Below are 12389 nucleotides of genomic sequence, written 5' to 3' on the forward strand. Positions count from 1 at the left end.
GTTTTCAATGCCTTTCCTATAATTATGAGAGTTGAGACTTGCACACTCGTCAACACGCGATCACACTTTGTGTGGCTCTAGCATTCGGCCATGTGTATGCTTGCATTGTGATTGGAACCGCCGTTACATTTCGTCTTCATGTCTCCATATAGATATACTCTAAAGTATTGTGTCGTATTTCACAGACCCTTCAAATAATAATTCAGTAATCTAGAGCTCTTTTGTAACACACTAACAGAAAAAAAATCCCAACACCAAGAAGGAGTTGTGCGAGGTAAACGAAAGTAGGTAGGAATGTATCACATGTGAAAGGTTATTTCTATTCAAAATTCGATCCAATCGCTTTATAGTGGTGCTGCTATTGCCACAATGAGGATGAAAATGAGGTTGCTTTAAATACGCGTTGCAATGGCTGTGTGGATTAGTTATCTTTCAGACTGGACGTAGTGAGTCGAAGTTGGTGAAGAATACCTTTAAGACGACGAAGACGCCATTAGCAACACCTGACTGAGTTTAAACGAGGTCGTGTACGGACTGCTTAAGTTGTACGTTCGTTTCACGATAATGCAGAAAATCTTGGCAGGAATTCAGCCACGGGTCCGGGCGCGTGGCACTACCTAGGAGGAAGACCGTTGTGTTACGCGGCTGGCTCTTGCGCATCGTACTACTTCTGCAACTGCAATTCGAGCAGCAGTGGGCACTATAGCGACACAGCGAACTGATACAAATTGGTTACTTCAAGGACAGCTCTGATGCAGATGCCCTGTGGCGTGCATTCCACTGACCCTAAACCACCACCGTTTGCGAATTTAGTGGTGTCAAGCGAGCAGTCATCGGAGGGCAGGATGCGGGTCTGTTGACTTCTCTGATGAGAACTGGTTCTGCCTCGATACCAGTGATGGCCGTGTGCTGATTGGAAGGAGGTAAGTTGATCGCCTGCAACCAATCTATCTGCGGCCTAGACACACTGTACCTACACCAGGAGTTGTGGTCTGGGAGCACTCTCGTGGTTACCCCACGCACCCTGACTCCAAGTTTGTACTTCAGTCTAGTGATTCGACCTGTTGTGCTGCAGTTCATGAACGGCATTCCAATCGGCGTTTTCCAACAAGATAACGCTCGCTCACAAACCACTTTTGTAACCGAACATGCTCTACAGAGTGCCCACATGTTGCCTTCGCCTGTCAGATCACAAGATATCTCTCCAATCGAACACTTATGTTCAGACAACAATTCCAGTGTCACCCGCAAATACCATTAACTGTATATGAAGACGGCAACTGTTCTCGAAAGAACAGATACCATTGATGACCGTGCAGCTTCTCTAGAATAAATGATAATTAACTGAAACCGTCAGCTGCCAACAGGTGTTTTTGGTATACCTTGATGGGGACAGCTGAAAATGTGTGCCCCTACCGGGACTCGAACCAGGGATCTCCTGCTTACATGGCAGACGCTCTATCCACCTGAACCACCGAGGACACAGATGAATAGCGTGACTGCAGGGACTTATCCCTTGCACGCTTCCCGTGAGACCCACATTCTCAACTGTCCACAATCTACATATCTAGATATTTGCCCATCAACTCATTACTCCTGGACACTAAGGTGACGATTCCCGTAAGATTTCGGGCAATCTGTGCGCATTCGCAGATCAATGGTATCTGTTATTTCGAGAACAGTTACCATCTTCATATATGTGCGAATGTGCACAGGTTGCCCGAACTCTTACGGGAATCGTCAACTTAGCGTGCGCCAGTAGTGAATGGATGAGCAAATATCTAGTAGGAACATTACATACGTAGATTGTGGACAGTTCGGAATGTGGGTCTAATGGGAAGCGTACAAAGGATAAGTCCCTGCAGTCGCGCTATTCATCTGTGTCCTCGGTGGCTCAGATGGATAGAGCGTCTACCACGTTAGTAGGAGATCCCGGGTTCGATTCTCGGTCGGAGCACACATTTTCAGCTGTCCCTATCAAGGTATATCGACAACACCTGTCGGCAGCTCAGGGTTTTAATTATCAATCATTAACCGTCCCTGAATTGACCAACCAAGTGCAAAAGCATGGAACTCCATTCTACACTCTGAGATGCGGCACCTATACAACACAATGCATGCATATCTGCATGTTTGCATTCAAAATTCTGGAGGGTACACCGGTTACTAATGTAGCAGGATTTAAGATTTGCAATGGCTTTTCCCGGTCTTACTTTTACCTGTGATCTTGCAACGTTAATCACTTACATACTGTATGTTACCTAGACAAATGTATTTCTCAAATTTCATTACTCTACGTGAACTATTTCTTTGCACTGGGATTTTTTTTTTTTTTGTTACAGTAAAATGAGAAACTTGTTTGTACTGCACGTGAAGTAGGCTTACAGAGTTACTTCTTTGAGCAAATGAGGTAAGTTTGTCGCTGCATGAGATTACAAGATACACAGAGGTATTCTGCTGCACAAATAGTTATTAACTGTTGATTCATTTCAGGCCTATGATTTCAAGGCTACGGATGGTCTGTCAACTAAGTTACGGGCTTTAGTCACAACTATTAGCGGTAGTGCTGCTTCTCAATAAGTACCTATGAGTACGAAAGTTTCATTCATCTAGGATTAAGAAACCAAGGAAGCATAAGCAATACCACTAAAGTGTATTACGTGCTGGAGCTGTTTGTGTGCTGTCAGCGTGTGCGACGTCTGAGGCGCGGCGGTGTGCCCGCAGGCGGAGCGCCGTGTGATGCCGGGCGTGGGCGCGCACGATGGCGCCCCCCGCTAGCTCCAGCCCCAGCGCAGCCGCCCCCAGCCTCTGCCTCCGCCCCCGCAGCCGCGACCGCCCCCGCAGCTGGCCGCGGCGGCCTCCGCTAGCAGCCGACATGCTCCATGATGGAGAGGAAGCGCTCCAGCCGCCGCTACCGCTACCGCCCGCGCAAGAGCTGGGCCGAGCGCTGCAAGGACTACCTGCGACACTTCCTCGCCTTCATGTTCAGCAATGTCGGCATCATTGGTGAGTTCCACACTTTGTGTGGTCTGGGAACTGTTTTCTTTTTCTTTTTAGGTTATGTGGACCAATTTGATGCGGCCCGCGACGGGTCCCCCTCCTGTGCCATCCTCTATCTCAGAAAAGCACGTACATCGAATGTCCTCGATTAAGAGTATTCCAATCTCTGTCTTTTCCTGTACAGGGTCCTCTAGTCCCTCTGAGGTTGAAATACGGGGACCATTCGCGGTGACTTGCTTCATAAGCGAGAGACGTCTGTTTCATTTCCGTCTTACTGGCACCGTCCACGAAAAATACAGACCTCGCAACGTGCTTGTGACGTCACAATAGTTTTGCCCGTTCGCCACACTTCGAAAACGCTCCGTACAAGTCCCACGGGAAATCAGTGTACAGGGTGGTCCATTGACTGTGACCGGACCAAATATCTCACGAAATAAACGTCAAACGAAAAAAACTACAAAGAATGAAACTTGTCTAGCTTGAAGGGGGAAACCAGATGGCGCTACGGTTGCCCCGCTAAACGGTGCTGCCATATATCAAACGGATATCAACTGCGTTTTTTAAAATAGGAACCCCCATTTTTATTACATAATCGTGTAGAACTTTAAGAAATATGAATGTTTTAGTTGGACCACTTTTTTCGCTTTGTGATAGATGGCGCTGTAACAGTCACAAACATATGGCTCACAATTTTGACGAACAGTTAGTAACAGGTAGGTTTTTTAAATTAAAATACAGAGCGTAGGTACGTTTGAACATTTTATTTTAGTTGTTCCAATGTGACACATGTACCATTATGAATTTATCATTTCTGAGAACGAATTCTGTTACAGCGTGATTACCTGTAAATACCACATTAATGCAATAAATGTTCAAAGTGATGTCCGTTAACCTCCAAGCATTTGGCAATACGTGTAACGACATTCCTCTCAACAGCGAGTAGTTCGCCTTCCGTAAAGTTCGCACATGCATTGACAATGCGCTGACGCATGTTGTCAGGCGTTGTCGGTGAATCACGATAGCAAATATCCTTCAACTTTCCCCACAGAAAGAAATCCGGGGACGTCAGATGCGGTGAACGTGGGGGCCATGGTATGGTGCTTCGACGACCAATCCACCTGTCATGAAATATGCTATTCAATACCGCTTCAACCGCACGGGAGCCATGTGCCGGACATCCATCATGTTGGAAGTACATCGTCATTCTGTCATGCAGTGAAACATCTTGAAGTAACATCGGTAGAACATTACGTAGGAAATGAGCATACATTGCACCATTTAGATTGCCATCGATAAAATGGGGGCCAATTATCCTTCCTCCCATAATGCCGCACCATACATTAACCCGCCAAGGTCGCTGATGTTCCACTTGTCGCAGCCATCGTGGATTTTCCGTTGCCCAATAGTGCATATTATGCCGGTTTACGATACCGCTGTTGGTGAATGACGCTTGGTCGCTAAATAGAACGCGTGCAAAAAATCTGTCATCGTCTCGCAATTTCTCTTGTCCCCAGTGGCAGAACTGTACACGACGTTCAAAGTCGTCGCCATGCAATTCCTGGTGCATAGACATATGGTACGGGTGCAATCGATTTTGATGTAGCATTCTCAACACCGACCTTTTGTGAGATTCCCGATTCTTGCGCAACTTGTCTGCTACTGATGTGCGGACTAGCCGCAACAGCAGCTTAAACACCTACTTGGGCATCATTATTTGTTTCAGGTAGTGGTAGGCGTTTCTCATGTGGCTGAACACTTCCTGTTTCCTTAAATAACGTAACTATCCGCGAACAGTCCGGACACTTGGATGATGTCGTCCAGGATACCGAGCAACATACACAGCACACGCCCGTTGGGCGTTTTGATCACAATAGCCATACATCAACACGATATCGACCTTTTCCGCAATTGGTAAACGGTCCATTTTAACACGGGTAATGTATCGCGAAGCAAATACCGTCCGCACTGACGGAATGTTACGTGATACCACGTACTTATACGTTTGTGACTATTACAGCGCCATCTATCACAAAGTGAAAAAAGTGGTCCAACTAATACAATTACATTTGTTTACGTACTACACGAATGTCTAATAAACAATGGGGGTTCCTATTTTATAAAAAAAAAAAAAAAAAACACGCGGTTGATATCCGTTTGACCTATGACAGCGCCATCTACCCGGTCAACCATAGCGCCATCTGGTTTGCCTCTTCAAGCTAGACGAGTTCCGTTCTTTGTAGTTTTTTTCGTTTCATGCTTATTTCGTGAGATATTTGGCCCGGTCACTATCAATGGACCACACCGTATAACTGAAAAGGTACGCACTAGAGGTTGAACGGTTACCACAATTCTCCGTTATTATAATTCACTTTCTCTCTTTCATTCAATGTTAGAGGATGCCGGATGTGTGTGTGTGCGTGTGTGTGTGCGCGCGTGCCAAGGCACCTCATACACATACTGCTTGCCCGCTCGGTTCAGTGGTCGGAAGGATTCATTTAAGGGGGCTGGCCCAAAGCCAGTAGTTGAATGATTTGATGATTATTATATTGAAAATTCGCAACGGATAACGTGGGGGAGGGCTCAAGCCAAGTGGGCAAGTAACTAACTACCACGCTCTAACATCATCTGTATTCTCTACCCTTGCTAATTGTCTTTCCCGCCAGATTATCATGACTCCAATTTAGTACCAACATTGCTCTCTACACAGGATGGGGGTGTTATGAATCAATTTTATATGACAAATTTATTACCTATGTACTCAGAAACGTTACAAAAGTTGTAACTGCAGTTAACAAAGCCAATTCTAATTAAATTCTGTTTTTGTGTAGCACTGAAGGCACCCATTTTAGCAGGAAGTCATTTAATACCCTCTCACACTGAAGTTGTCTAAACTATCAGGCATCTCATTTGTAATCATGCACTGGGAAAGAGAAGAGATCTTCGTTACTGCCTCTGTAGTCTGTCTTCTAGGACAGTGATCGAAATTCGCACCCCAAATTGCAACGAATAGCCAAAATTATAACAAAGATTCTTGGCGGGAAAACGGGGGAACAAAGCAGACACAAACAACTCCCGTATGCACAAAAAATTTCTTTAAAAGTAAAATATCCTGTGAAATTTGTCACACGCAAATTAACAATTAACGGCACACGTAAGCATTCTCTTTTTTTTTTTGGTCATCAGTCTACTGACTGGTTTGATGCGGCCCGCCACGAATTCCTTTCCTGTGCTAACCTCTTCATCTCAGAGTAGCACTTGCAACCTACGTCCTCAATTATTTGCTTGACGTATTCCAATCTCTGTCTTCTTCTACAGTTTTTGCCCTCTACAGCTCCCTCTAGTACAATGGAAGTATTCCCTCATGTCTTAGCAGATGTCCTATCATCCTGTCCCTTCTCCTTATCAGTGTTTTCCACATATTCCTTTCCTCCGATTCCGCGTAGAACCTCCTCATTCCTTACCTTATCAGTCCACCTAATTTTCAACATTCGTCTATAGCACCACATCTCAAATGCTTCGATTCTCTTCTGTTCCGGTTTTCCCACAGTCCATGTTTCACTACCATACAATGCTGTACTCCAGACGTACATCCTCAGAAATTTCTTCCTCAAGTTAAGGCCGGTATTTGATATTAGCAGACTTCTCTTGGCCAGAAATGCCTTTTTTGCCATAGCGAGTCTGCTTTTGATGTCCTCCTTGCTCCGTCCGTCATTGGTTATTTTACTGTCTAGGTAGCAGAATTCCTTAACTTCATTGACTTCGTGACCATCAATCCTGATGTTAAATTTCTCGCTGTTCTCACTTCTACTACTTCTCATTACCTTCGCCTTTCTCCGATTTACTCTCAAACCATACTGTGTACTCATTAGACTGTTCATTCCGTTCAGCAGTTCATTTAATTCTTCTTCACTTTCACTCAGGATAGCAATGTCATCAGCGAATCGTATCATTGATATCCTTTCACCTTGTATTTTAATTCCACTCCTGAACCTTTCTTTTATTTCCATCATTGCTTCCTCGATGTACAGATTGAAGAGTAGGGGCGAAAGGCTACAGTCTTGTCTTACACCCTTCTTAATACGAGCACTTCGTTCTTGATCGTCCACTCTTATTATTCCGTCTTGGTTGTTGTACATATTGTATATGACCCGTCTCTCCCTATAGCTTACCCCTACTTTTTTCAGAATCTCGAACAACTTGCACCATTTTATATTGTCGAACGCTTTTTCCAGGTAGACAAATCCTATGAAAGTGTCTTGATTTTTCTTTAGCCTTGCTTCCATTATTAGCCGTAACGTCAGAATTGCCTCTGTCGTCCCTTTACTTTTCCTAAAGCCAAACTGATCGTCACCTAGCGCATTCTCAATTTTCTTTTCCATTCTTCTGTATATTATTCTTGTAAGCAGCTTCGATGCATGAGCTGTTAAGCTGATTGTGCGATAATTCTCGCACTTGTCAGCTCTTGCCGTCTTCGGAATTGTGTGGATGATGCTTTTCCGAAAGTCAGATAGTACCTGTATATCGCCAGACTCATATATTCTACACATCAACGTGAATAGTCGTTTTGTTGCCACTTCCCCCAATGATTTTAGAAATTCTGATGGAATGTTATCTATCCCTTCTGTCTTATTTGACCGTAAGTCCTCCAAAGCTCTTTTAAATTCCGATTCTAATACTGGATCCCCTATCTCTTCTAAATCGACTCCTGTTTCTTCTTCTATCACATCAGACAAATCTTCACCCTCATAGAGGCTTTCAATGTATTATTTCCACCTATCTGCTCTCTCCTCGGCAATTAACAGTGGAATTCCCGTTGCACTCTTAATGTTACCACCGTTGCTTTTAATGTCACCAAAGGTTGTTTTGACTTTCCTGTATGCTGAGTCTGTCCTTCCGACAATCATATCTTTTTGAATGTCTTCACATTTTTCCTGCAGCCATTTCGTCTTAGCTTCCCTACACTTCCTATTTATTTCATTCCTCAGCGACTTGTATTTCTGTATTCCTGATTTTCCCGGAACATGTTTGTACCTCCTCCTTTCGTCAATAAACTGAAGTATTTCGTCTGTTACCCATGGTTTCTTTTCAGCTACCTTCTTTGTACCTATGTTTTCCTTCCCAACTTCTTTGATGGCCCTTTTTAGAGATGTCCATTCCTCTTCAACTGTACTGCCTACTGCGCTATTCCTTATTGCTGTATCTATAGCGTTAGAGAACTTCAAATGTATCTCGTCATTCCTTAGTACTTCCGTATCCCACTTCTTTGCGTATTGATTCTTCCTGACTAATGTCTTGAACTTCAGCCTACTCTTCATCAGTACTATATTGTGATCTGAGTCTATACCTGCTCCTGGGTACGCCTTACAATCCAGTATCTGATTTCGGAATCTCTGTCTGACCATGATGTAATCTAATTGAAATCTTCCCGTATCTCCCGGCCTTTTCCAAGTATACCTCCTCCTCTTATGATTCTTGAACAGGGTACTTGCTATTACTAGCTGAAACTTTTTACAGAACTCAATTAGTCTTTCTCCTCTTTCATTCCTTGTCCCAAGCCCATATTCTACTGTAAACTTTTCTTCTACTCCTTCCCCTACAACTGCATTCCAGTCGCCCATGACTGTTAGATTTTCGTCCCCCTTTACATACTGCATTACCCTTTCAATATCCTCATACACTTTCTCTATCTGTTCATCTTCAGCTTGCGACGCCGGCATGTATACCTGAACTATCGTTGTCGGTGTTGGTCTGCTGTCGATTCTGATTAGAACAATCTGGTCACTGAACTGTTCACAGTAAAACACTCTCTGCCTTACCTTCCTATTCATAACCAATCGTATACCTGTTATACCATTTTCTGCTGCTGTTGATATTACCCGATACTCATCTGACCAGAAATCCTTATCTTCCTTCCACTTCACTTCACTGACCCCTACTATATATAGATTGAGCCTTTGCATTTCCCTTTTCAGATTTTCTAGTCTCCCTACCACGTTCAAGCTTCTGACATTCCACGCCCCGACTCGTAGAACATTATCCTTTCGTTGATTATTCAATCTTTTTCTCATGGTAACCTCCCCCTTGGCAGTCCCCTCCCGGAGATCCGAATGGGGGACTATTCCGGAATCTTTTGCCAATGGAGAGATCATCATGACACTTCTTCAATTACAGGCCACATGTCCTGTGGATACACGTTACGTGTCTTTAATGCAGTGGTTTCCATTGCCTTCTGCATCCTCATGTCGTTGATCATTGCTGATTCTTCTGCCTTTAGGGGCAATTTCCCACCCCTAGGACAAGAGAGTGCCCTGAACCTCTATCCGCTCCTCCGCCCTCTTTGACAAGGCCGTTGGCAGAATGAGGCTGACTTCTTATGCCGGAAGTCTTCGGCCGCCAATGCTGATTATTTATCAAAATTTAGGCAATGGCGGGGATCGAACCCGGTACCGAAGACGTTTTGATTAAGAATCAAATACGCTACCCCTAGACCACGGGTTAATCAAGCATCGTCACCGTAAATAATTTTCAAGAACGAACTGGTAGCCCGCTGGCAGTGCAATTAGGCACCACGTGGGTGATCGATACCAACGGCTAATTTCTTTGTACTCACCCCTCTGTTCGTTCTTGTTTTCCATTCTATACAATAATTCACACGCATAACATATTATTTCCCAAAGTACTGACATGCTGCTTGCAAATGGGGGTTATCATGAATCAAAAGATCCGTGAACAAAATTTATGAAATGGCCTATAAATTACGTCACACGCCTAGAACCTTAAGTAACTCACAAAAAACACACGCATATTCTAGCAGGTTTCACACGGAATCGTCGTCTAAATTACTCATTAGCAGTTAAGGCCATGTGTTAAGCTAACTAGGTGAGGTGAGGCCCCAGCTTACTTTAAATTTTGAAAACACTGCTGCTAAGAATGGAACTAAACGATTTTTTTGTGCTATTGCTGCTCTCGTGCGCTGAAGGCACCAACTGATTGCAGCACTATAAATGGATAACTGAGACCCAAATCTCACCACTGGAAAGGAGAGCCTAACTGAAAATTTTAATTGTACAGGAAAAATTTCTCAAAAATGAATGGCCGCAACGACACGCTAACTAATACCACCCTGAAAACGAGCGGATTAATAACAGTGTAACACACAAGATTTGTCTGATGTGATAGAAGAAGAAACAGGAGTCGATTTAGAAGAGATAGGGGATCCAGTATTAGAATCGGAATTTAAAAGAGCTTTGGAGGACTTACGGTCAAATAAGACAGAAGGGATAGATAACATTCCACCAGAATTTCTAAAATCGTTGGGGGAAGTGGCAACAAAACGACTATTCACGTTGGTGTGTAGAATATATGAGTCTGGCGATATACAGGTACTATCTGACTTTCGGAAAAGCATCATCCACACAATTCCGAAGACGGCAAGAGCTGACAAGTGCGAGAATTATCGCACAATCAGCTTAACAGCTCATGCATCGAAGCTGCTTACAAGAATAATATACAGAAGAATGGAAAAGAAAATTGAGAATGCGCTAGGTGACGATCAGTTTGGCTTTAGGAAAAGTAAAGGGACGACAGAGGCAATTCTGACGTTACGGCTAATAATGGAAGCAAGGCTAAAGAAAAATCAAGACACTTTCATAGGATTTGTCTACCTGGAAAAAGCGTTCGACAATATAAAATGGTGCAAGTTGTTCGAGATTCTGAAAAAAGTAGGGGTAAGCTATAGGGAGAGACGGGTCATATACAATATGTACAACAACCAAGACGGAATAATAAGAGTGGACGATCAAGAACGAAGTGCTCGTATTAAGAAGGGTGTAAGACAAGACTGTAGCCTTTCGCCCCTACTCTTCAATCTGTACATCGAGGAAGCAATGATGGAAATAAAAGAAAGGTTCAGGAGTGGAATTAAAATACAAGGTGAAAGGATATCAATGATACGATTCGCTGATGACATTGCTATCCTGAGTGAAAGTGAAGAAGAATTAAATGAACTGCTGAACGGAATGAACATTCTAATGAGTACACAGTATGGTTTGAGAGTAAATCGGAGAAAGGCGAAGGTAATGAGAAGTAGTAGAAGTGAGAACAGCGAGAAATTTAACATCAGGATTGATGGTCACGAAGTCAATGAAGTTAAGGAATTCTGCTACCTAGACAGTAAAATAACCAATGACGGACGGAGCAAGGAGGACATCAAAAGCAGACTCGCTATGGCAAAAAAGGCATTTCTGGCCAAGAGAAGTCTGCTAATATCAAATACCGGCCTTAACTTGAGGAAGAAATTTCTGAGGATGTACGTCTGGAGTACAGCATTGTATGGTAGTGAAACATGGACTGTGGGAAAACCGGAACAGAAGAGAATCGAAGCATTTGAGATGTGGTGCTATAGACGAATGTTGAAAATTAGGTGGACTGATAAGGTAAGGAATGAGGAGGTTCTACGCGGAATCGGAGGAAAGGAATATGTGGAAAACACTGATAAGGAGAAGGGACAGGATGATAGGACATCTGCTAAGACATGAGGGAATACTTCCATTGTACTAGAGGGAGCTGTAGAGGGCAAAAACTGTAGAAGAAGACAGAGATTGGAATACGTCAAGCAAATAATTGAGGACGTAGGTTGCAAGTGCTACTCTGAGATGAAGAGGTTAGCACAGGAAAGGAATTCGTGGCGGGCCGCATCAAACCAGTCAGTAGACTGATCACAAAAAAAACACACACACAGTATCTCATCCCACAGCAAAATTGGCGGCAAAGACGGAGATTGCCCTCGATTCCGACCGCTCAGTTCTACAACTACCCTCACAGTGACTATCATGGCGGCTCTCAACGGCCGTTCTCTTACATGGAGGGGCGGGGAACCTGTTACCAACACCGAACTACCCCTTGCAAACAGGTGCGTCATCGCTGTCTTTACTCCAAGTTTATGTTGGCACTAACCAACCTACAGAGTGAAGACGTCTCTGCCTTGCCACTACCAGCAGACGAACTCTTAATACAAACCCCAAAGTGAATTAACTCAAGCCAATGTAGAGGGATTAAGGAAAGGAAGTTTAAACGGTTCAAATGGCTCTGAGAACTATCGGGCTTAACATCTGTGGTCGTCAGTCCCCTAGAACTTAGAACTACTTAAACCTAACTAACCTAAGGCCATCACACACATCCATGCCCGAGGCAGGATTCGAACCTGCGACCGTAGCAGTCGCGCGGTTCCGGACTGAGCGCCTAGAACCGCGAGACCACCGCGGCCGGCTAGGAAAGGAAGTGCATTTATGGAACCATGAATTAAATAAACAGGTAGTCCATTTCTTTACTCGAGTTATAACATTTCTTAAATTTAAAGAAAATCGTGAAAGTATCATAAACATCTACAG

The 12389-nt window shown here is 43.9% G+C and overlaps 1 protein-coding gene across 2 annotated transcripts in view; it reads left to right on the plus strand.

Annotated features, from left to right (window-relative positions):
- Window positions 1–12389, plus strand: part of LOC126419152 (TWiK family of potassium channels protein 18) — a 1284255-nt gene that overhangs the window by 879397 nt on the left and 392469 nt on the right. For both annotated transcript variants that reach the window (XM_050086262.1, XM_050086263.1), the window contains one exon: window positions 2725–3006. In XM_050086262.1, the coding sequence (XP_049942219.1) occupies window positions 2883–3006 (124 nt within the window). In that variant the 5' untranslated portion in view covers window positions 2725–2882. The remainder of the gene's footprint in view (window positions 1–2724; window positions 3007–12389) is intronic.

Source organism: Schistocerca serialis, chromosome 9 (genome assembly GCF_023864345.2).
Source record: "Schistocerca serialis cubense isolate TAMUIC-IGC-003099 chromosome 9, iqSchSeri2.2, whole genome shotgun sequence".
In the NCBI taxonomy this organism is placed as follows: domain Eukaryota; kingdom Metazoa; phylum Arthropoda; class Insecta; order Orthoptera; family Acrididae; genus Schistocerca; species Schistocerca serialis.